The following is a 25,214-nucleotide window of genomic DNA, read 5'->3' as shown; positions in this document are numbered from 1 at the left end:
CAAATGAGGTCACTAATGGCAAACGCACACAAAACACTAGCCCCACATACCCGACTAACAGTACTATTCTGCCCCTGTATGGGGACGTAGTATCTACTAGGACAGGGTTTGAGATAAAGAATGAAACCAAGACTGTTTACTACTTATTCTGCATAAGTTATTACTCTATTCAGGGGGGTGCCCTAAGTCTTTTTTTTTGGAGACAGGGTCTTGCTGTTGCCTTGGTTAGAAAGCAGTGGCATCATCATAGCTCACTGCAACCACAAACTCCTGGGCTCAAGCAATCCTCCTTCCTGCATCAACTTCCCCAGTAGCTGAGACTACAGGTACACACCACCTCGCCCAGCTAATTTTTTCTACTTTTTTTGTAGGGACAGGGTTTTGCTGTTTGTTGCTCAGGCTCATCTCAAACTCCTGGCTTCCCAAAATGCTGAGATTACAGGCGTGAGCTGCTGCACCTAGCCCGTCTTCATTAGAGATCTAAAAAGCCTGTAATAATAAATCTCTAAGGCCTTTGTAACAAGGCCCCATCCATCCTTCAGGTCATTTGTGCATCTGTTGGTTTCTAGCAGGAACCGACAATGTTAGGCTGGGTCTCTCGCGCAGTCTTACATGAGGGGTCCAGGCGTGTTGATAACTTTTCTGATGCAGCCCTTCTAGGGTTAAGCAGCCATGCTTCCAAAGCTTAAGACCACAACGTTCTGAAAAAGCCTTGAGAACCCCAGCTACCATGGTGTTCCTGTGCTTTATGGGCCTGGTCCAACCCACGGAAGTCTAGTCCCCCATCAGTCCCGGATGTGTGATGTGAGGTGGGACATCTGGCATGGGGCTAAGTGGCACTGGTGAGGCACCAGCTGGGAGTGCTCAGGCCCCGGGTCCAGGCAGCAGGATACTGTACTGCCAACCCCCTTCCCTGGTGTGTTTTAGCCAGGTGTTCTGCCTAGGGTGCCCGGCAGGACCAGGCACCTCGGAAAGACAGCAGATCGATTCCTAGTGTGCACAGGGTGCACACACATAAAATGGCCAGGCAACAAGAGACACCCACGTGCTACTGAATTCCTCAAATACAAATGTGATTTTTAAACTTTTTTTTTTTTTTCTTTTAAATCCAGGATCAAGACCACAGACAATTTATTATGGAAGACATGGAGTGAAGAATGATCAAGGAAAGTTATGGCTGTTGAGTGACATGGAATTAGATGAAAAGGCTCAAGTTTGCTGAAGAGAGTTTAGATTTGGCTTTTGCTCTTGGAAACGTCAAAATAATCATAAGCAGCACTTATGCCTTACAGAGCAAATAATCCACAGAGTGTCATTTTCATTTTGCAAACAGGGTCACAACAGCAGTCAAATAGAAGCCTAAATACCCAGAGAATTAACATACAGATTCGATAAGATATAACAAGGGGTTGAGCATGCTGGTGGGTTTTTAAGTCAGATCCACATTGAACCCTGTGACCTACCGGAGGTTATAAGTGGAACCCGGGGGAAAGCAGCTTTTTCATACAAAACAACAACAACAACACAACGACAACAAGGAGAACCAGACGCTGCTGGATGTCTATAATACTCATTTGCAGTAAGGCTTTCAAGATACAGGAATTTTTATAGCATTTGTATTTTAAGGATTTAGGGCAAATACATTTTTTTTCCTACTTGATAAAAAGAAAAATTAGTACTTAAAAGGTTCAAAAATATATCAATTGAGTGATTTTTTTTTTACATAAATAAATTATATTGATTTTTAGGATTTAATAGCTGAAAAAACCCTTTCTGCTTCCACTGGAGGCAAAACTGAACAAAATGTTAGTTAAATAGAGAGAGCAGCATTTCTAAGAAATCTGTTGCCAGCATGATAGACCATCTATGCTACAAGGATGTCGTTCAATAGGATTTGTTCAACTATCAGATAATTTCTTCTTATATGATCAGTTATAGAATTTCTGGCTTATACCTCTGATTCATAAAACTGGGACTCACTTTTTAAAAATACATCTGATTGATTTTTTTTCCCGGTCACGATTTAACAGACTTCTTTGAGATGCTCATTTTAACATTTACATAATTTATAATCCCAAATGTATAAAAGACAATGACAAAAGCATCATAAATAAATAATGCAAAATGAAATAGTTATATCAGACTTTTGGACCTTCTGATAAATTAGCAAAACTGTAACAGAAAAAGTAAAAATACAGTAAATTGTGACAACAAAAAGTGAAACTGGTACTAGTAACACTGGCACCATTTCCAACGGTCCCTGTGCCCCCAGACTACTGAACCATGAGCTTATTTCAAGTCTTGGCGTGTGAACTGTCTGTGAAGACGACCATCAGAAGGGGTGTAGTGGGAGCGGGAAGGCGAACGAAACGGGGAAGTGCTGCTCAGCCAGGTTCTTCCCAGCTCGGTACCCAAACGCGGGGAAGCTGAGGAAGAAGAGAAAATAACGTTGACTTGCAACATAGTCTCGACTAACTGAGAATTTGGAATTTAGGTCCAACTGCCACCTATAAGCAGAACAGAGAAATAATGAAGAGAAGAAAATAACTTTTCACAGTTGTATCCTAAAGGGTGGTGCACGGATTTCGGCAGCCTCAGATAGCCTTGAAGAAAGGACCCAGTTAGTGTCAAAGTGTTGAGTGACTATCTTCTTGCAGGCTCCAGAAAGAGCCTTATTCTTGGTGAAGGAAAAGCACAAAGCAAAAACCCATCGGGTCCCGATGTTCCTCAGACAGAGAGGCATGTTAGTGGCCAGAGAAGTCTGCAAGCGAAGGTGAGCAGAGCGCTCTGTGTGCTTGTGAGGCGGCGAGCAGCTCTACGGGGTGCGGGCCCTCACCCCACCCCTGTTGCCAGCAATACTCAAGGTGGGTAAAGCTTTCTCATGGCGAGAGTCATTTTTTAACTGGGCAGAGGGATAATACGTATATATAAAATAATGCCTCGTCAGTCAGTATTTCTTCTTGCTGCAGGTGTCTGAAAAACCATGAAGGGGGAAATTATATGACTACCAGTAAGGGTTTTGTTTTCCACAAAGAAATGAATGTGTATTTTCAACCATTAGTTATATACTTCTGTCTATACTACTCACTTAGTAACCATGATAAAATAGGGAAATATTTTAACTCAAAAATACGCACCAGCACTTCCTTTTCTGTGCTTTTTGGTTCCCCTGTCACATTCTTCCTATTCAATCCAGCTCATAGAAAGAAAGAGCTCCTCTTTGTCTCTGTTCTTCGACCCTTCAATGGTAAATCGCTAGACAGCTTTCTTTTGCCATTTTCCTCCTCAAATAAGTGGGAAACTTGGAAGAGAAGGGGGTAGGGCGTGTCACCAAGTACTGTATTAACTACGATTGCTGGAATGAACAACTGGATAACAGAATGAGAATTCTGTGCCTCCTAGACTAGGTAGACGACACTTATCTAATGAAGTGGTAAGACCCTGCAACTATTAACATCTGTTACCATAGTTCTCGGACAGGAAATTAGGTAGGTAATCTTACTTATGGAAACACAGGTTCTCATGAAGGTGGAGTGAGGGAGTAACAAACCTTTATGGGATAAGAAACTTACAAGTCACAATAATTTCTTAATGAAAAAAGTTCTAATTGGTGTCGCTGGAGTCTTTGAGTGTCCCTTCCCCAGCCTGTGCCCCAAGTTCTCTCTCTGGGGGCACCGGGGCACTGGATTCAGTGCAGTTCTGATCGCTGCCTGGCTCCCTTTCGCAGCTGGGGGCAGGCTCTGGGGTGGGGTTCACGTTGTCCCCTTTTGTTTTCTTCTTCTTCCGCTTCTGGCTCTCCAGACCTACTACTTCAGAGTGTCTGGACTGCTGCATGGCCGGCAGAGCCATGCCCATGCCAGGAGAGAGAAACATGGATGGGTAAATGAGTCCAGGAGACACTCCCGGGATGAGAAACGGGTTAAAAGCCACAGGACTACTAGTAGTTATTGCAGGTTCGGACTGATCAGAAAATGGACCTGGCCCAGGCTTGTCTTCAGCTAAAGTGTCTGTTTTCACATCATGGCTACTCGGCTTATCTTCTGCAGTCTTTTCGGTGGCTGCTGTACCGCTTTTCGTTGTGCTTGACAGAGACGCCGGAGCAGTGGAAGTGCAGGTGGTTGCCATGGGTGCATTGAGGAGGCCCCCAACACCGAACATCTGGGGCACAGTGGCCATGCCCGGCAGCATCATGGGCAGCATGCTCAGGGTGCTTTTGACCTCTTCGCCTGTTGGCATCGTGGCAAAGCCGGCCGGGAACCCAACCAGTCCGGTCAGGGGGATGCCTGGCATATTTCTCATGCTCTGAAGTCCTACCAGGTCCATCCCAGCAATCAGTCCATTCATGAACAGCGGCCCCATTCCGGAGGGAGAGTCTGCTACGATGGCAGGAGCTTTCAGGAGTTCACTCCGAGGCCGCCTCCCCCTTCTGCGGGGGCCTGCATCTCGAAGGCCAGGCTCGGCCAGGCTGTGGTTGAACTTACTTTCTGGGAGAAACCCCTGAAAAAGGACAAAGAAATACAAGGTTACTGGATGGCAGGCGGTCAGCTGGGGGTGAGGACTGGGGCTCTGCACTGGCCTCACCTATCCCCAGCTCCATGCAGAGTCCCCAGGGGGAGGCGCGCCACCCACCCACCGGCTCGGACTTGTGCAACTCTGGCCTACCTGTACCTGAAGGGCTTCTCCAAGAGCATGTGATGGCACGGGGACAATCAGGGCGCCTGTCACCACCAAGCAGTGCTCCCAACACACTCACCAGCAAAGGTGGTGTCTGGCCTGTGAGAAGCTGGCTGAGTGCTGGGAGCTGGAGACCGTTACTAAAGATGCCCCACCCCAACCTTCGCCTTCCTCGTAAAACAGGAAGGTTTTTATTGAAATGATAAAGCAGAGCAGGGTTTTGAATCCAGATAGACCTGAGCTTCAATCCTGACTCTGCACCCCGCTGGCTGTGAGGACACGTCGGGCAATCTCTCAGAGTTTGGTGAAAACGACAATGGAAACCTATCTTTCAGAGTCACTGAAAGCGCTTACTGCATCACCAGGCCCACAGGAAGCGGTGCTTGCAAAAGGGGCACTACTTGTTCACTGTGTGTGCCCTACTCCCCTCTGGATCCTGAAACTCCTGGAGGGCGACCTTTGAATGTAATGGGGTGTGTACACATTTGCTGAAGAAATGAAGGACACTCTAGAGGAACTGCCACCAAAATAACTGACATTCTGGTTTCCCTTAAGGGAAACCATCTATTTTTCGTCTATTTGGAGGTTTAACTTACAATTTTCTTTTTGGGCTCAAGCCATCCTCCTGCCTCAGCCTCCTGAGAGCTGGGACTATAGGTGAGCACTATCACACTAAGCCCAAGTTTCTTGATTGGCAAAGAGCTCCACAGTAAAGCACTTCTGCCCCGCATGGACTGCAGGGTGACAGGGCCTGGGCTGCCAACAGCACTGCACACAAGTCATCTGGCCTTGTGCACCGGACACCTTCCCGTCACCCATCAGGATGAAAGCCACACAGAGGAAGCAGATTGCTCTGGTAGCATCATCAGCGAGCAGGAGCCAGCTCGTGGGGAGGAAAGCACATGCTGCAGCCACGCACGCTCCTTCCTCTGAGAACGCGGCCTGGGAGCTCTGCAGGACCATGCAGACGTGCTGTGTACCCGCTCTCTGGAGTGTCTGCCTAGCTGCATACAGGTAAACAAACCACTGCAATTATGACGTATCTATCTCTGAATTTGTTTCAAAGATGTGAATCATCCCTATATAAAGAAAGAAATGTTTTCCCCACAGAAAGGGAGTAATTTCTCTTAGGACTCAGTGTCTGCAATCCCCGGTTTCCTAGATAACTGCATACCTTTCTCTATTGCCCTCCACCCTTCACTATCATTAGTTAGCTTATCAAGTAATACACGTCCACGGTATTTAAAAAGGACACATTTTACTCGTGCTGTTCAGCAGTCTCAGCGTTTTCTCCTACAGAGGAGAAGTACTGTATGAAGAAAAAGCCCTTCCCTGTTGGTGCTGGGCCATCAGCTGCCCTTTCCAAGCCACACTGGAGGGAAGGGGCCTCCACCGCCCAGGCGTCTCCTTCTTACGGTTCCCGATACAAAGCCGGAGTTATTTCACCCCCTTCCCTCTGATCACAGCAATGGGGAGGCCAAGGCGTTCAGAATGGCCTCAAGGCATCTTGTATCACTGAATCCCACTGAGGACACAGGTTACCATGAGGGCTGGAACGTGGCGCCTACACGGAGACACGAGGTGGGAGAGTTGCTGGCACGTCTCTGTGAGCTGCATCTGTTGCCCTTTCAGAACTGTCCTCTGTGGAAATGCCTTCCCTTCCTGCAAGAGTCTGGAGTGAGTGGGGAGTGGGACCTGACAAGCAGCAGCCCCGCCAGCCCACAGCCAGGGAGCCGGCTGCATTCAACAGAGTGCAGTCTTGGGGCAAGAATGGAGATGCAGGTCTCAGTAAGAGACACTGGAAAACCCCTCTTAGGAAGGCACGGAGCCCGAGAGAATGTGGAGAAAGAAGTCAGGGAAGCTAAGGATATCTAAGCGCATGGGTGGCATTTCCTACTGGTTTCATCACCTCTCTTCTCCCACAACTATTAAAAAAGCAAAACCCTTAGAAAACCCACCAGATTCTCACATAAGGGGCAGTCGCAGGGTTAGGTGGTTTCAGGTTCTTACGAGCTGTGGGGGCGCGTGTGAGGTGGGCCTCACAGTGAGCAGCAGCTGGGCTGCGCCAGGCCCCATGGTGGTGGGGGTGCCGAGCGAGGGGACTGGCAGTTCCAGGCGGCAATGCAGGCGGTGGCGAGACCAGGACGAGCCGCAGAAGAAATGCCAGCTACCGTGAAAGCAGCACTGACCACGTGTCAGGTACTAAACTAACGGCTCCATCAGCATTATATCAACTAATCATGTGCATATGAATGTTTCCCAGACCCCAGAAATAGTTATTTTTTTGAAGTCTCATACCTGTCCTTCACCTTCCCAAGAATATTCAAGAAAAACCAGTTCATCATAGATGAAAAGCTTTATGATGGCAACTTTGTGGAAAAAATTCTTCTCAAAAAGCCTTGGTTTGTTAATAGTATCACAGAGCTGTAAGAAACCCCTGAACCTGCCATGTCTGGACCCCTTCCTTTTCACAAAGAGAGGGGCAGGGATCTCCCCGGGGGCACAGTTGGTTAGGAACAGAGCAAGTGAGAATCCAGGCCCTGCAGCTCCCTGCCCAGGGCTCTTTCTACACCACACCACACCCCTCCCTCCTTCCTTCCCAACAGGACCAGCCACTTGCAATTTGCTAGGCTGGTTTGTCCTGGAGTGTATTGAGCAACTGCCCACTCGCTCTGGGGACGGTCACTTGGGGAGTAATTCCTGGCTGGTTCCTATTTATTGGGGCCAGGCTAAAAGGATAATTTCTCACCAGCCTGTCTTGAGCTCATCAGTGCGAATCACCTCATTCTGGGCCTGTCACTCTGTCTACACTGAGCCGTCTCGGGCTCTCACTGGCATGCCACCTGGCCCAGGGCCTGACCAGGGTAACCACAACTCGACCATAACTCAACCGCAGGCCTCTCCAAGCCCTCTTCCTGCAGCCCACCCACAGCCGAGAGCCAGGGAAAGGTTGCTGGGGAGTGTCTTTTTCCTCCATACCCACAAATGTTCCCTAACTCTCCCCCATAATTCTCCACTGAGAGGGGCATGTTCCATCTCAGAAGTCTTTCTATTGGGAAGAAAACAAGCTCAGAGCTTGATAAATAATGCCTTCTTCTTACTTTCAAGCAATCTGCTATAAATCAAAACTCCTTTAACATGCTTTATTTTGAGTCCCTTGTCAGGGCATCTAGGACCAGCCTACACCCCCAACAGGACTTCTGGCCTCCTTGGCCCTGCCCACTAAGCTTAAGTAGCACTCCTCAGGCACCTGGATGTCAAAAAGCATCCTTTCCCTGCCCTTGCTGAGAACCAGGAGTGTTCTCAGCCGGCCTTCTTTTCCCTTTGGATCCAGAGAACAGAAGCAGAAAGGCCCCGGAGGTGAAGAGAAGAGTTTGTCACCTACAGCAGAGCAAGAGGAATGCTGGCACAGGAAGTTGGCTTTAACCACTTCCTGTGGAGGAGAGTTGCTCCAACCACCAGCTGCTGCCCACCCCAGGAAGGTGCCCCTCCCGGCAGCTTGGCGACCACACACAGCGGCCATGGCGGGCTTTGGCAGCTCTCCCTCCTGGTAATTATACCCTGGGAGCAAATTTGCTTCCTCTTCCAGAGGCAGGCTGGGGAGAAGGCAAAGGAAGCAAGGAAATGAGACTCCTTGTGTTCAGGCAACACTGTAGGCAAATCTGCTTATCTAGCTGATTATGTGGGCATTCCAGCCCAAGAAGAATATCCTCGTCAATACATGGTAGCAGTTATCGCAACTCTAAAACTTTTATTTATTTATTTTTTATTTATTTTTTTTCTTTTTGATTATTTATTTTACTCCTAGAAAACCCTGGCAGAGCAACTCTAAAACTTAACTCTTGGGTGGAGTTTAGAGAAGGTGGTGACCACAGCTTCCTTTCTCCTCCCAGGAAGGTTAAGTAGGTTTATCCAACAGATATTCACTGGGTAAAAAGAGACCTAATACCAAATGTAATGTGTGGCTCCTCATTTACAAATCCTAAAACCAAAACAAAATAAAACAGAACAAAAATCAACGCTGAAAGACATATTTGGGACCATTTATAGAATCTGAATATGGACTAGATATTAGATACTATTAACATGCATGTGTGATAATGGCAATAATTACGTAGGAAAATGTTCTTATGAGACGCACACTAAAGTACTTAGGAGTGATGCGTCATGTCTACAATTTACTGTCAAATTGTTTGGCTGAGCAAAAAACAAAAAACTATACATGCATATGTGAAACAAATATGTACATATATAACTTACACATATAAGCTATATTATGTATGTATATACATATATTTAATGAGCAACCACTGTGTACTGGGCATTCTAAAGTTGAATCCTATGGCCTTATGTGCAGCCTGTGTTAGGCTAAGTTGGTGAACTGTGCCCAGCCAAACCACAACACATACAGCAGAAGGGCCTTGTGAGCTCAAAGGAAGAAAGGAAGAATGCCTTGTGGGATTTTTAATCTATTTCTAAAAGAAAGGGTAGGGTTCCTGCTATGGACTGGATGTTTATGTCCCCTCAAATTGATATGTTGAAATCTTACCCCTAAGGTGATGATAATAGGATGTGGGGTTTTGGGGGGTGATTAGGTCATGGGGGCTGAGCCTTTATGAATAGTATTAGTGACCTTGTAAGAGCTTGGTCCTCCCGTTCTCCATGTGAGGACATAGCGAGAAGTCAGCTGTCTATGCAGAACAGGCCCTCCCCAGACACTGAATCTGCTGGTGCCTTGATCTTGGGCTTTCTAGTCTCCAGAGCTGTGAGAAGTAAATTTATGTTGTTTATAATCTCCCCGCCCCCACTCCCCCAGTCTGTGGTATTCTGTTATGGCAGCCTGAACGGACTGAGAGGATGGGAAAGAAAAAGGGTACAGTACACCCTCGAAGGCCAGCATCCCAGGAGGAGGTGTGGGAGACACACCAGCCACCCCTGTTGGGAGGCTGAGCAGCCCTGACCAGGCGCCCAAGTGCTTCCTGTTCTTTCCTTACTGTAGGAAAAGAGCCCTCAAGGCAGAGAGTGTGTTTATTTAACAAAGTAGGGAAATGCATCTCTGGGAAGAGGCTGGCTTGCAAGAACAGCTTAGAAATGGGTTTTCTGGCAAGGGGTCAATGTCTGCAGGGGAAGGGTGGACATTAATTTCCAGGGAACATGAGGGAAATTGTTAGAATGAAGAAAGAAATGAGAAAGCCAAGGGGGAAACCACGTGGTTTCTTTGATAAGTCTCTAAAGCAAGAGCTCAGACTACAACAAAGCAAGAACTAGAGGGCTTCCCTTGTTGAGACACTGTGTGCTGAGACAAAAGGAGAAGGTGGGAGGCGGTGATGGGGTGAGGAGACAGATGGGATAAAACAGAAGCTGAACCGCCTTGTATTGTACAAGCAGGTCTAAAAAAAGGGTGGAAGAGACATTTTCTGGGACTAACGCAAGAGAGAAGAAAAAGGGCAGCTTTTCCAACATGACAAACTACCTAGGGCCCAGGTCCCCTCCAAGGGGCTGTGGTAGTGGATGGGGGTGAGGATGGCCATCGTTTGTGGAGCTGCTAAATGAGCGATAATTGAGGTGACAAACTCTGTAAGGAGTTCCCTGAGAACATTAAGTACTAGCTTCTTTCTGCACGAGGAGGAAAACTAGGCTGGGCAGTCTTTCAGAGCAAAAAAAAAAAAGAAATCACATTCAGGCAATCCCACCAAGAAGGGAATTCCTACTCAAGGAAAGATGTGGCTGGGCAGAATACTTAACCAGAAGGTATTCAGGAAAGCTTGAGTTTATGGAACAACCCGGGAAGAGCAAATGTCCCTGAGAGGATCTTCAGATGCTCCCTGTTCGGACAGAATGCACTCGTAGGTGGTTAAGAGCACACTTATGTATAATTTGCCCAAGCTCAACACATATTCAAGTTGGAATGTTATTACTGCCCCCTAGAGGTTATGACTTTTCTAGTCCAAATTTGTGCTCATCTGTAAACTATAATTAACTCAGATTCGTTATACTCGAAGTATTCTGCAGATGCCTTTGAAGTCCCTTCCGGTCTCATGATTCTATAATAGGAAAAGGGCAGTGGTCAGAGTCAGCTGTTTCTCATTGCCAGGGAGGCTACCCTAGGAAGAAATGTCTTAAATGGTAGCCAGAAAAACTTAGCTTAGGAAATGAAAACTTCCAATAATGAGGTTTGTTAAACACTGGAAATAGACTCCTGATGAGGGCTAAGGTTTCTTTTCTCTTGTAACTATAAATAGGAAAAAAAATAAAAGCTTTGGGAATGGTTTAACAAATAATTTTGGAGGTAAAGGTCGAAAACACATGACCACTGGGAGTCTCACTGCATGTAAAAATGCCACAGCACCCCTTCTCAGTATTTATCAACTTCCTGTGCGGGCTTCTTGTCCTCTTGAACGGTGTCACCCAGCTGGGGGCTTTCTCTCAACTGTGCGAGGTGTGGCTCACCCGGGACACTCCCCCTGGCTCCATGCTCACAGCCCTCTTCCTTACCCTCAGTTCTGGCTCCTTGGGGACGGCAGGAACCCCTTCTTCCCCACTCAGAGAGCTGATATCTAATTTTCCAGGTTCTTTACAGCGTGGCCTCCTCTGCTTTGGTTTGTCTGAAAAATTCTAGGAGGCAAATGGAGACCAAAATTATAAAACATTCTGTCATAGATTCTTCTGATAAGGGTGGTGCTTCGCAGCTGGTTTTGCTATTTTTCTCATTAATGGTCCTCTGCACAGGACCTGGCCAGGTTAGGCTGAAGAAAATAGCCACCTGGCTCTCTAGGCTTCCTCTCCTGGAAGCACCAGTGTTCCTGCATTCAGCTGGAAAACGTGCTGCGTGGGCCCCAGCCCTGCAGACTAGGACACCTGAGCTATTGGCCAGGTTCCCAGGACATGGCGAATCCCTAGCCACCTCCTCTTTATCATTTTCTCTGATTCTCCCTCCACTGCTACGTGCCTGGCTGGTTCTGTCTTTGGAGGCTGTGCATCTGTGAATGTGTTCTCCTTTTCCTGTGCACTTGCTACCTACATATCTTCTTAGTAATTAGGTGTCCCCAGGACAAAGATGGTGGTGGGGTAGATGAGCAAGTGAGAAAAGAAAACCCAAGAAAAGATATCAGGTGCCCTCTCCTAAAAATTTCTAATCTGAAGGATTTAGGTCAAAGGCAGTGAGATGACTTGAAGGAAATGTCCCAAAGCAACAGCTGTAAAACTAAGAATGCCCATCCCTGCGATCACCAAACGTAGTCATGTATTAACTTACTTTTCATCAAGTGGCAGAGTTTATGCAACCTAAAGATTTCCCTGTGAGCTTATGGTATTGTGTGGCAATTTTTGCACAAACAGGCAAAAATTTTGCAGAACTTAGGCAAGTTCTGTCCTTTAAGATCTTGCACGTCTACTTTCTGGCACAGTGTTTTGACATGGCTGTCCTTTCTATTGCCGGAGAATTTAACTAAAAATTTAAACTTAAAAACAAAAAAGACTTTAAAATACTGTTCTCAGTTGCACAGATTTCTCTCAAACAGCTCCCAACTTCCTGGTTTCCCTCAGCATGCTTTTATCAAAAATAGCAACAAGTCAGCAGGAAGTAAAAAGTGATCAACAACAAACACTTACTGCCCCAAAGCTGGGAACTTCTAAGGAGTAGTCAGCCTGCTGCCTCAGCCAGTCAAGCAGACTCTTGCTGGGAATGGCTTTCTCAGCTTGGCTGCCGGCTGCTGCAGCTGGCTCGGGGGCCGAGGTAGCAGGCCCTGGCCCTTCCGGGTGTGTGGTGCTCAAGATGGCCTGCCCTGGGTCTTCGTGGACTTCCTGGATGAAGGAAACAAGTATGTGTAGTTAGTCATGACAAAATAAAAACTACTTTCTACAAAGAAAACACATAAGGTGTTCCTTGAATCCTTCCATCTACTTCCACCCTAACATTACTCAGCTGAGGTGCCTGAATGAGAATTCTGCACACTCTACTGACCTGGCCACGAGCTCGTGCACGTGTTGTGCAATCCCTCCACCTGACTGCTCCCCACCACCTTGTCTACTTAGCAGACTTTAACCCCATCCCGACTGCTGGGATTTGGTGTTTCTCCTTTGTCACCACCACCCACTGTCCCAGGCGATATTGGCCACTGCAGCTCCTGTCCCCACAGCACTGTGGTCACAGCTCTCTCATGTAACAGAAGATGCCACGCTGCAAGTGACTCATCTACTCATCCTCTAGAGTTTGAGTGCCTGTCTTACTCAGCTCTGTATTACCAATGCCTATGGTGGGGTCTGCTGATAAAATACAATGTCAGTGCTAAACAAGTGTCTGCATAAACAATTTTAAAAAGTACTCTAAAGCCAAGGAGAAAAAATTTTTCTTTCAGTCATTTCATCAGAATTCTATGATCATTACAGAGAAACCATGGATTTGCACTTCTAAAAAAACATAACAAATTTCTTAAAAGCTTGCAGGTTTGGGCAAGGAAAGAACTTGTCACTTCAGTTCCCCAAATTACATAGGAAGTCTAAGAGGAAGGCATATCCCAAACAATATGACTTAGTAGTAAAGCTCTCAGCATCTAGAGAACAAGGTCTTTTGGTTTGGTTTCCTGCTCTGCCACTTACTAGCTGGATAATCTTGGGCAAATTATTTACTGCTTGAAAGCTTCAGTTTCCTCATCTATAAAATGGGAATACTAATAAAATCTATCTTCACAGGGTTGTTGTAGGAGCAAACAGGATAATCATATAAAACCTTGAACAGTGTGGCACACAGTAGGCACTCAATAAATACTAGCTATTATTCCTTTTAAAACAAGAAGACAAAATGTGATTCCTGTTTTGGAGCTCAAAATCCAATAAATGGGAAAAACCAAAATACAACATTAAGCATTAAACAGTCTAAAGGGGATACGGGTATACAGTTTCTGACCTGTGCTGCTGTTTACAGTGATCTCCTTACTGCCTTTGCATGATCTCTGTGTAGGCGCTGCCACCACACTTCACGGAGGAGCCAGGCGTGGCTCCGCGCAGGCCTCATGTCGCCCAGGATGTCAGGCAACAGAGCAGGATCAACATTCAGGCAGCACCAACTCCTGTTCCTTCTCCCCCTCCCCCGCTCCCCCAGACCCGGGACAGCCTCACTACCCCGGAGAAATGCTGCTGCACACTCAACCCTGCCACCCTGCTCTGCCTGTACAATCCCCAGTGGCTCTTCTGAAACGATGTGGGGTGGGTTGTTTCTATTTGAAATGGCGAGACCTCCTGGCTCATTCCTCCAGGTTGTATGCAGATTCAGGGTCATTTTAATGGGTTAGTAACTACTATTTCTAGAAAAGATGGAGGGTATCTTCTAATGAGAGAAAACAAAGCAGGACAACTGAAATAGGGATAAAAGTTCCATAAACCAAAATATTCTGTGTCTGATGAGGAAGGATTTGTTTCTCAGCATAGAAAGATCAATGTTCTTACTTAACAGCCCCATATACCCACCAAGATTCCTGCCTGAAGTGTCTGCTCCTTCAGGAAGATGAGATCCATCCCTCCTTCAACATGTTTCCGCCTCCCCCTCCGCCTCCTTGTGGCCGCATCATCTCTTCTAAGGCTTCCATTGACAATCTGTCCAGTCACTGGATGGATCAGGCCAGCTTGTAGAATTCCGGACAAATCCATGCCAAGGGCTCCTTGAAGTGAACCAATAGCCCCAATCTTAGGGGTGCTGGTGCCCACTGGGAAAGGGGATGTGGCTCCTGGGGACCCCTCTGACGAGCAGGAGAGGTCCATAGCTGACTCCCCATGCCAGCCATTGAGGACGATGGGGGGGTGCCCATGGGCAGCAGAGAACTGCTCCAGGCTGCGAGCCTTTGCATCCCTCTCCACCTCAAACTCATAGGGACGTCTGTGCTTCTGTTCCTCCTTTGTGAATACTGGAGCTAAGAAACTCTCCTGTGAACACACAAGTGGCAAGAGAGGTGTGAACGCCACTTTGGTGGCTGAATGCCAGCTCCATCTCTAGGACTGATTTCCCGGGGCCTTGTATTATTTCCAATCATCTTTTTGGAAGTTCTTCCAATTCGAGCCTCCTCAAACTTTCATACCAAATCACCTGGACAGCTTATTAAAATGCAGATTCTACTGCAGTGGGCCTGAGAAAGAGCCCGAGAGTCTGCATTTTTAATAGGTTTCCAGGTGCTACTAAAGCTACTAGTCCAGGAACTACACTTGGGAGTTGCAAAATATAACTGAGAGATTCTCAATCTCACCTATACCTCAGAATCACCTGGGAAATTTAAAAAACTCCCAATACCCAGGCCATAGCTCAGACCAATTAAATCAGAATCATTAGCTTTTCAAGGTCCCCCTCCCCAACATGCAGTCCAGAGTAAGAACCAGCGGCTAAAAATGTATCTCAATAAAACCCGCCACTTCCCACCAAAACGCTCACTTCTGCCTTGATTTCCCTAATTTCTATTGGCCACCATTGTTTTCTCAGCTCGACAACGGCTGAACACATGGATCCAGTCATGCCTCCCTTTCCTTATATATTAGTCACGGAGTCATCTTTGCCAAGTCCCCCCTTTCTTTGTATCCACCCTACCACTAACCTAGTGTCTAGAACCTTCTCTGTTCCTCAGTTTCCTGCTCTGCATACCACTCCAGTTGGACTGCAAAACCCTGCTCTCATCATGCATTTTCCCGCTCCAAAACTTTTACTAGGTCTCCACTGCCTGCAGGATAAAGTCTAAATTCCTCAGTTAACACTAATGGCTTAACAAAACCACCTAACCATTCAGCAAATCTTCTCAACTGAGAAGTGGAAAGTGCCCCCCCTTCTTTGTTTTGTGGTTAGCGTCATTCTTACAGCCTCACCTTCTGGATCTGGGCCGCCAGTGCCGTGCCATTGCTGAAGGTGTGCTCTGCTGCTTCTGGCTCTGAGAGGCTGCTCCGAGAACCAGCATTGCTGGTTAGTACTGGGGTGGGCAGTGTGCCCAAGGGCTCGTACTGCTGGCTGGAGGGCCACTTTCCTTTTAACACTACATGGCAGATGTTATCTAGGCGGTTAATTATCACACGATCCTAGAAAAAAGGACAACAGCTCTGAGGAATAAGTACCAAGTTATCCCAATTTACAAAGTCCCCCGAGATCAAGAGTTAAGTTTTCTCACCAGAAGGAGCTCATTAGAAAAGAGCACATTCACACATGCTCACTTTATAGGCCTTAAAATAAAATTCACAGTTTGGAAAATGAAAATTAAAGCCTTAAAGCCATAGTGCTATAAATATGAGAACAACTTGATACTTTCACCTTATGGTCTAATTAGTCAAGGGCATAGATCTTTAATGTTCAAATGTTACATAACTAATACCTTTAAAAGACAGTAAACATTTTTCTGGGTCTGTTGCTCAGAAACACTCTAAAAGGTTTAAAATAAAGGATTCAAAGCTGAGAATGCTTTAGAGGGAAAACGTAAGCTCTGGGTGTACCTTTGGCCATTCAGAGAAGGAATAGAGGGTTTTCTCCTGCAGGAGTTGGGCGATGGTGGGAGCCCGAGCCTCCTGTAGGTCATCCCCAATGTCTCCAGCGATGCCCGATGTCGAGCTCTTGCTCTCCTCTTCAGAGTATTTCCCTGGATAATCTGGGAAGAGGTAGTAGTCTGAGAAATCAGGACATCCAATCTGTCTTTCCTTTTCGCTTTTTTAATTAGCTCATAATTAGCTCACAAAATAAATGTGCTGATTTATTTTCAATTGAATACTAATTATTAATACCATACCTTCTATTTCTAGGAGAACCATAAAAGCAAACCCTGCTCTGGGGCTATCAAGGCAAGTCCTCTAGTATGAGTCTGCACTCACACCCCAATAACAAAAAAGAAAAGAGAAAGATTTTTCTCACGTATCCAAGAGTAAGAGGAGATGAATGACCACAAAGAGGGTTTCTATTTAGTATAGTGGAGAAAGGAAAGTTGCTTATATTTTGATACACTCGAGACAGACTATAAAATATAAGATGTAACAACAAGAGGGTGATATTAATGAGGAAGGATGAAACTTTTAACAAAGGAAAAGTAGATTTGATTCATTAAAAAAAAGATGCAAAGAAATTTAGAACATTTCAATTACTTCATTGATGGAAAGAAATAGAAATGCAACTCATTCTTTCAAGCCTCAGTAACGGTGAAAGTTTAGTATCAATGTGAAGTGGATCTTCCTAGTAATAGCAAGGAGTGAACAGATGATAGTGAAATGCCCAAGGCAGGAAAAACTGTGGACTTCTTTCTCGGTGAACTGACAAAGAATATCTATCCTCAGAAATGTGAAAATTTCACTTTTGAACATGCAAAAAGTCTCGTAGGGAGCTACAGAGACCTCTTATCATGAGCAGGACCTTGCTAGGTTCAGCGGACTCAGGATAAACAAGATAGATGTGGCCCTGGCCCTCAAGGTTCTTATACTCTCATACGGGAAGATAGCAAAGAAAGCAGTACCAATAAAGGAATAACTAAAATTATAAGCCTTGCTAAATGCCATAAAGGGAAAGAAACAAGGTGCCATGATAGGTAATAGCAGGGCAGCCCTGCTCAGGTAGGCTGGAGTAGAGAGAGCCCCTCGGAGGAGGGAGCACCCACGAAGGGGAGGAGGCAATGGGAAGGGCATTCTGGACATGCGAGGAACTAAATGCTGGCCAGGAACAAAGTACCCGATGAGGCTGGAGGGGTAGAAATCATCTAGATCGTGCTGAGTCCTGTAGGCCATGATAAAAAATTGGATTTTATTCTAGATTCAACGGGGAGTACCACTGAGAGGTTTTAAACAGAGGAGTTTTAAGAAAAAGCAAAATGATGTGTGAGAGAAAATCCTGGAAAAAAAGCCAGGACACCTGGGGGCTGGTCCTGACCAGTGTATCAGTTAATTACTGCTCCTTTAGGAGGGCAGATTTATAGTCTCGAAAGCAGGGCTAATCCTCCCTGCCCACCCATCCCATACCTCGTATACGTGGAGGATCCCTCTCAAGGTCTGCAAAAGCACTTCTAAAAGCATCTGTGCAAGAGACTCCCACCCACGCATATGCACAATGCTCACTAAAGCTTATCAGGGCCACTGCTGCCTCCATCCTCACATAGCAAGGCTGGCACTGCCACAAAAGGACATCCATTCAGGAACATTTCTTCTCCTCTAAACCATGCTTACCTTTATCCTGAACTCATTTGACTATCTGGGTTTCCAAGAACTTATTATTTGGTGATTTCCCTACAATAGTGTTCAAAAAGCAATGTGGGGTTTTATGATTCAACACATGATAGTGATCCTTTGCGGCCTGGAGTGAGGTGGATTGGGCATGACTGGCTCCTTCTGGGTTGGCTGGGGCTACTATTGTATTAAGCTACTTTCTTATTTGTTTTTTTCTTTTTCTGAGACAGGGTCTTGCTCTGTTGCCTGGAATAGAGTGTAGTGGTGGGATCATAGCTCACTGTAACCTCAAACTCCTGGGCTCAAGTGATCCTCCTGTCCGCAGCCTCCTGAGTAGCTGGGACTACAGTCATGTACCACCATGCTCGGCTAATTTTTTCTATATTTAGTAGAGACGGGATCTTACTGTGTGGCCCAGGTTGGTCTTGAACCCCTGGCCTCAATGAATCCTCCTGCCTCAGCCTCCCAAAATGCTAGGACTGCAGGCATGAGCCACTACACCTGGCAAGCTACTTTATTTTTATTTTTATTTCGGCATATTATGGGGGTACAAAAGTTTAGGTTACATATATTGCCTTTGCCTCCCCCCGCACCCCAAATCAGAGATTCAAGCGTGTCCATCCCCTAGACTGTGTGCATCACGCTCATTATGTATGTAAACACCCATTCCCCCCTCCAACATTTGCCCGACACCCGATTAATGTTATTCCCAAATGTGCTCTTAGATGATCAGTGAAACCAATTTGATGGAGAGTACATGTGGTGCTTATTTTTCCATTCTTGGGATACTTCACTTAGTAGAATGGGTTCCAGCTCTATCCAGGAAAATACAAGAGGTGCTATATCACCATTGTTTCTTATAGCTGAGTAGTACTCCACGGTATACATATACCACGTTTTATTAATCCACTCATGTATCAATGGGCACTTGGGTTGTTTCCACATCTTTGCAATCTCGCAAGCTACTTTCAAGTCAGCTTCTTGGTCCTTATCTTAGCTAGTGTGTAAATTTCATTTGGGTTTAGAACCCTTCCCAAGATAGTCAATAATCACAATGACTAAAACCAAGAAGGGAGAAGTTTAAAAATAAAAAGAAGCTAGATAACTCAAGGGAGCTTGGCTTAGCTCCTCTCTCTTTCCCTCTTTAACATAAAATCACTGCCCCAGAAAGGAGAGGCTGTGCCCGTCCACACCCCTGAGTACCACACCCAGCAGTGGACCAGGCATGAACAGATTGTTCTTTGGTTTTCTTTTGACAATAACAAATGGAACTATTTTTGTTTACACTAATATGCCCTCTTGGATCTAAAAAAATAAAAACAACAGTTAAAACTCATTAGTTGCTGTTGGTCAGGATCCCTAATCATTGTATATATATTCTTGCAAGGCAAAAAGAATCGCAGGGTCACCTAGACTCTTTTATTAACATTTTGAAATTCCTTCTAATTTAAACCCTTGTCTAAGATTTCCCTATTTAAAAAGATCAAACCTACTTTTTTTTGTTGTTGTAAACTTTGTTATTTCTGTTTCTTTTGAGTTACTGAAAGGAATCTAAACCAAATGTAATGACATTAAACCACAGGGTTTGATGATGACTTGACAAATGGAGCTTTATTTTTGCTCACCTTAAGAGATATCAAATTTATATGTATTTTGTTGAGTTCTGAAAAAAGTAACTGCACCTATGTTAAATTGCAGGATCCTGAAGACTGTTCTACTTTAACCATTTCGAAGTACCTTATCTAGTGGAAGAACAAACTATTTCCCCTTGATGCCATACTTATCGTCTACTGTATAAAGGCACACGAGCCCCTGCCCAGATCACATGGCTGATGTAGCAAAGGTGCCGAGATTGTCTACAATCATCCTCAGTCTTCTAGAATGACCACAGTTAATAAATAAGCTACTCTGTCTCATCTTCATACCAAGGCTTGTGATCTTTGGCTTTAAACACATGGTGAGGGTAGGTAGGTCTGTTTCAGAAGCTGTAAAACTACTGAACACCCCTCTCCCCAAACTCCCTGTCATGTGAGAACTGGTTTATCTAGAACACCACAAGACCCTACATACTGTACCTGGAATCTGGCAGTTTCCATCTCTATCATAATCATCTTTATTCTCAAAATCCATGTCTTCTGATTTGAGCTCACTTCCTTCAAGAAGAAATGTGGGGAAACCTTTTCTCCCCTCTGCACTTTCTTTCCAAGGTTCTTTCAAAAGCTCATGCTTCACTTTGAACGGCTCCGACGGAGGAGCGGTGGGCTCCCCCTCCACGGTGATATTATTGGTTTTGCTTTTGTACAGGTCTGGTTTATAAGCCTCGGGTTTGTCCATTTCAAATTCATCATTCTCGAGGCCACGTGTCCACCTTTCCATGTGTTTACAGTGACACTGACAGGCTGAGGGAGGGAAAGTGCTCTGAGGCCCAGGAGTCTGGTTTACCACCTCCAGGCTTCCTTTCTTGGTTGCATTTACATGGAAGCCTCGGCTCTTTTCCCTTGAGATGTTAGTAGTGGGCTCGGTGAGATGCAATACCTCTGGCCTTTCCCTCATGCCTGTTGCTACAGCTAAGTTTTCCTCCTCATTTTCTTCCTCTTCCTCCTCCTCATCACTGTGGTTCTGACTCAAAATCAATGTGCTTTCTAAGCTTTTGTTTTCTAATAAATCAATTAATTGCTGATCTGCTGACAGGTTTCTTTTGGAGTCACAGACACTAAGATTGTACATATCTACAAACCCACTTTCGCCTCCTGGATCCAAGGAAGGGGAAGCTAAGCACTTGGTTTCCAGCGGCCCGATGCTGTCAGGTCTTGGCCCTGCCACATTGCAGCAGAACTCTTCTTCCTCTGAAGTAGACATCAACAGATGTTTTCCATTTTTAATATTCACTTCAGCTACTCTAGCTTCTAAGCTACTCAAAAAAGAGGAGGCTGACGCTACTTCTACCTCTTGGCCACCAGGCTGGCAATTCTCATCTTGGCTTGCCGAGATGGCAGCAGCATCGCTTCTGGATTCCGTACTGGTACTTGGGCTCTCCTGGAAAGAGTCTGGTTCTTGGCTGAGCCCCTTCTTACCATACATCACACTCTCCAAGGACTCGGGCAGCAGACTTTCATCACGGTTGATGGAAATGACATCCTGAACTTTAGAAATCAAATTTTCACAAGTCACATCAGGCAGACTGAGATGATCATCTCTGCTTTCTATTTTCACTAGATTCTCAGGTTCATTTTCAAGGGACTCTGAAGTCCTATTCATTTGAGTATATGTAAGAGATTCATATAATTTAGAGTTGGTTTGGTAAAGGCAACAGAGACTTCCTGGTGCCTGAGTGTCAGATCTTTTATGCTGGGCGTAGTTTCTGTAGGCATCCAGGAAGGACAGCTGAGGGTCGTTCATGATGTAACAATCAGTGCGGTTCAGCCCGTGTTTGGCGGTGCCAATGAGCAGGTCTCGATCATGCTTCCCACACTCCCACCAGACTGGGAGGTAGAGGCTGGGCCTGCACAGCTGGAGGCGTTCATGCAGCTGAGGACACTTGAGCACTTGCTCTCGGACCTTCCGTAACAGTTCAATGCGGTACAGAGTTCTTGCAGCCCGTTCCTCAGTGATGGGTTCAATGTAGATGGTGGCATCTGGGGGACCTGGACAGAAAGGGAAACACAGAGCCTATCACTTAAGGTGGCCCTTGGACACTCCCTGCCACCTGAGCCCCTGCATATTTGGTCTTGTAGTTTAACTCCCTGGCTCCTCAGCATGGCAGTTTTAGGTGTGTGGGCCCTTGCTAAAATGGGAAGCTAAAGAGAATCCAATGTTTTTATGAGATAAGAACACACCCAGGGAGGGTGAAAGAAGAGCATGAAAGCTCCAGTCCTGAAATAATATCAGTTCCCTATAAATAAGCATATACTATGTAGCGTCTCTACTAGGCTCCTCATATGTTATTTAGTTCTCACAAAAATCCTACCATTTACCATCATCATGCCTGTTTCAAGGATGAGGAAATAGGCTCAGATAAGCTACCTTGCTCAAGATGGCAGAATGTGGATTTAAATCCATGTCTTGTCAATGTGACTCTGAGGTCCAGATCTTTCCAACATAGCCAGCTCCCTGGCCTGAATGAAAACACTTTAACCATGACACATGGAGGCAGAGGGAAAAAGGTTGGAATGTCTGTGCATGTTGTCATCAGCCCTGAACTCACCCTGGATAGGATCAAAGTTTATTTTAGCTTTCCTGAAATATGGTCACATAGTCTAGAGCGAGTTTATCTAAAAAATGAGGCTGAAGAGAGACTGGAAGGAAGCTGTTACAAATGCCAACTAGGAATAGATTTCTCAAGACGGCTCTCTATTGGATCAGAGGATATTTAAATGACAGCCATTTATGTTCTATAGTTATAAGACAACATTTAAAGTCATTAAGATTTAATCTAAGGAAGGTGCAAAGTTTACAGTAGGATAAATCTCAATGTTGACTTTTAAAAAACTTTACTTTGGAAAAAGTAGTTAATAGTAGTCTCTCAATATGTCTTTGAAGTTATAATCTGAATTTCAACTTTCATTGGAGTAACATCATTTTGGGAGAGATATTTTATTTTAAGAGAGTGGACCCAATTAGAAGTTCATGAATTTCTAAAAACTTATTTGTCTTTACCTAAATTCCTCAGATAGACTCTACCTTTATAGTTATACTAAAAGTAATTATGCAATTCGAAAATCAGCATGTTCTTTCCTTGTCTCATCTGACAATATACTGACAAAGAGTTTTCTCACCACCATCTTTCCACGCAGGCAGACGACAGACATTCCGGCACATAGCCACAAAACTATAAAAATAGTGTTCCAGGCTCTCATCTGACTTCTTGTCCAAACGGGATATGATACGGAACTGTGTCCAGTCAAAAGTTTTCTTTTCTTGATCATAAACGACACCAAAGGAAGACACTGTTCTATAGAAGTCTGCTTGTTCTCTCCTAGTCCACCTTGAGATTGAATCAGAAAGGGAGAGTGAGCTGTTTTTCCTTTTTTAAGAAAAGCCAATAACTACTTATTGAATGCCACCTATGAGAGCCCATGAAGTCCAGAAAGTAGGTAGAACTGGTTTGTCTATTTTGTTGTTTATTTTTATTGAAGTTAAACTGGGCTGAGAGGCTTATAATGAAAACAGCCTATCATCCTACTCCCAGAGAGGTAACTAACCACTTTCAAATCTTCAGCTTTTTCTTCTGCCTATTTACCTGCCTATTTCTAAACCATGGGTGCATACTTGCTATCTCTTGGTTAATTTTAGGAATTATCTAGTTATTAACTTCTGCTTGTAGAAGATAAAGATTTTTAAGATACTATATACGCTTAAATATCTTGCCTTATTTTTTCCCCCCGTATGACAACATAGAGTCAGAGAATCTTGGAGAGAACAGTCTAGACCATTACATTCATCCTCCTAATCTTCCAGATGAAGAAACTGGTGCAGAGAAGGGAAGCGACTACTTCAGTGCACACATCCCGACTCCCCATCTCACATGGGCTTCTTTCCTGATTTTATGTAGACGGGCTGCCCACTTCAAGACGGGCTACCTTCTCTGGGACACAAAGGTCCTCTAATCTCCGCATCCACAGAAGTTAATGACTTAAGGGAGGTAGATAATTCTATACCACCATAGTCTTTACGAAGGGCTCTTGGGCATGGTACTCTCCATCCCAGGGGAGTCCAGCTAGGAATGGGGAGTAGGGTGAGGGCTCAGTGGAAGAGTAAGAAGCAGGGAAGAAGGGGCTGCGGTTCTTCTCTTTGGAGCTGTGCAAGATGGGAGAAATACTTTCCCTGAATTACCAGATTTCATAAAGTCAGAAAGAGTATGGAGAAGTAATTAAATTTGCTATGTAGTCTTCTTTCAATTCACTGGATGTTTCATCAGAAGGAAAGAGAGCTATAATGACTCAAAGAATTGTGGTTTCGTTGATATTTTCTGATGGCATCATTCCCAGCCTGTGCTGGCCTTCTGTAAGTCTTTTTTAGCTTAATTCTCAGATGGGCAAGTAACTCCTGGTAATTTGCACCTTCCTTCTGGGCTTGCATTTTATGGTACTTATTGCTTTCAAAGGCTTGTAGCTATAATAAGACAGCTTCAATGTACACTATTCCCTTTGTTACTAAAAGAACTAGGGGGTCTAAAATATTCCAGTGTGGTGTTTCTAAACCACATCCCCAAAGACTGGGGTCTGACTTAGGGATGAGTGTCAAGTTGGAAAATCATAAAAGTCTGGGAATTTCGAACAGAGGGTGTCCTAAACTTCATCAGACTCCCATCACCATGACAATACCTTCACAGGTGAAGGTTGATCTAATGAATTCTGGAGACGACCTAACTTCACATGAGAAGAGAGATACACTTGCCCTCCGCTAGCTATCTGCTCTACCTTTTGTCATCTTTACCCAGTGGGCAGCTCAGCATGTCCCTTTGGCCATTGGCTTTTACCTCTTTTGAGCTTCTTTGTTGATGAGGTCCATTTCTGAGGTTCTCCTGAACATCTCTTCCTGAACCCAGTATCCTTGGTTACCTGGTCCCAGAATTTCAGGTCGGCAGAGTTCCTTTCGGTTGCAGCGCTGGTAAACAGTGACCAGACGTCTGAGACGAGCTGTGAGAGCAGATGAAACTGGCCAGGGTGCTTTGTCTGGGTCGGAGCCATCCTGGGCTTCAAACATCAGTGAGGATATTAGTATTTACAAACAGAACTAAAACAGGGTGATTGTTTTTTGGTTTTGTTTAAATAAAAACAAAGCTGACTCAATAACTGAATCAAAGTAGTTACTGTTTTGCCAACTGATTGGCCCAGGAGCTAGACACTGCTAGAAGGCCTACAATCTTGCTTTAGAAAAAGCTTTATGTTGAGATCGGCTCTGTTGTCTCTCAAACACAGAGGTAGCTTTCTGCAGGGACAGAACTGATTTGAGGATCTTGTTCTACAGCAAAGGAGTGCACAGAACTTTGTTGCCTTCTCCATATAGAGCTGTGTATGGGCTGTTGTGTAGCTGGTCCTTCCAACTGCCAAAGCCTCATGTTTGAATTCAGAAAATACAAAACCAAAAAAAGCCAAACCAAACCAAACCCCCAAACATTTCTAAAAAAAAAAAAAAAAAATCAATGAAATCACAATTCCTTTTTTCACCCTCATACCCCACCCTAACTTAAGATACTAACATTTGTTTCACTTTTGAATTTCAATGCCAAGTAGAGGAAGCCAGAGCCATGTTAAAGCTCCATGTGTGTGACTACAAGGGAGTTTGATGAAGGTCAATTTACTTGGCTTTTTAAAAGAGCCTCCTTAGAAAACAGCATTTGATTACATGTACACTCCAGGATAACAACAAACTGG

The 25,214-nt window shown here is 45.0% G+C and overlaps 1 protein-coding gene across 4 annotated transcripts in view; it reads right to left on the bottom strand.

The window, feature by feature from the left end:
- Positions 1-1,073: 1,073 nt before the first annotated feature.
- The window catches only part of CHD6 (chromodomain helicase DNA binding protein 6), a 199,453-nt gene continuing 175,312 nt past the window's right edge, over positions 1,074-25,214 (bottom strand). Inside the window, exons 29-38 of one of the 4 annotated variants that reach the window (XM_069496135.1) lie at positions 24,317-24,533; positions 22,614-22,822; positions 19,914-21,482; positions 16,132-16,283; positions 15,517-15,723; positions 14,140-14,592; positions 12,286-12,477; positions 11,170-11,289; positions 6,217-6,336; positions 1,816-4,497 (exon numbers count right to left, since the gene is read on the bottom strand). In XM_069496135.1, the coding sequence (XP_069352236.1) occupies positions 3,604-4,497; positions 6,217-6,336; positions 11,170-11,289; positions 12,286-12,477; positions 14,140-14,592; positions 15,517-15,723; positions 16,132-16,283; positions 19,914-21,482; positions 22,614-22,822; positions 24,317-24,533 (4,133 nt within the window). In that variant the 3' untranslated portion in view covers positions 1,816-3,603. Of the gene's footprint in view, positions 4,498-6,216; positions 6,337-8,609; positions 8,657-11,169; positions 11,290-12,285; positions 12,478-14,139; positions 14,593-15,516; positions 15,724-16,131; positions 16,284-19,913; positions 21,483-22,613; positions 22,823-24,316; positions 24,534-25,214 lie in introns of those variants that run through there. The other 3 variants (XM_069496136.1, XM_069496138.1, XM_069496137.1) reach the window with 3 other exon arrangements.

Source organism: Eulemur rufifrons, chromosome 20 (assembly GCF_041146395.1).
Source record: "Eulemur rufifrons isolate Redbay chromosome 20, OSU_ERuf_1, whole genome shotgun sequence".
NCBI lineage: Eukaryota > Metazoa > Chordata > Mammalia > Primates > Lemuridae > Eulemur > Eulemur rufifrons.
Note: the sequence above shows the minus strand (reverse complement) of the source record. Positions and strands in the feature narration are given on the sequence as shown.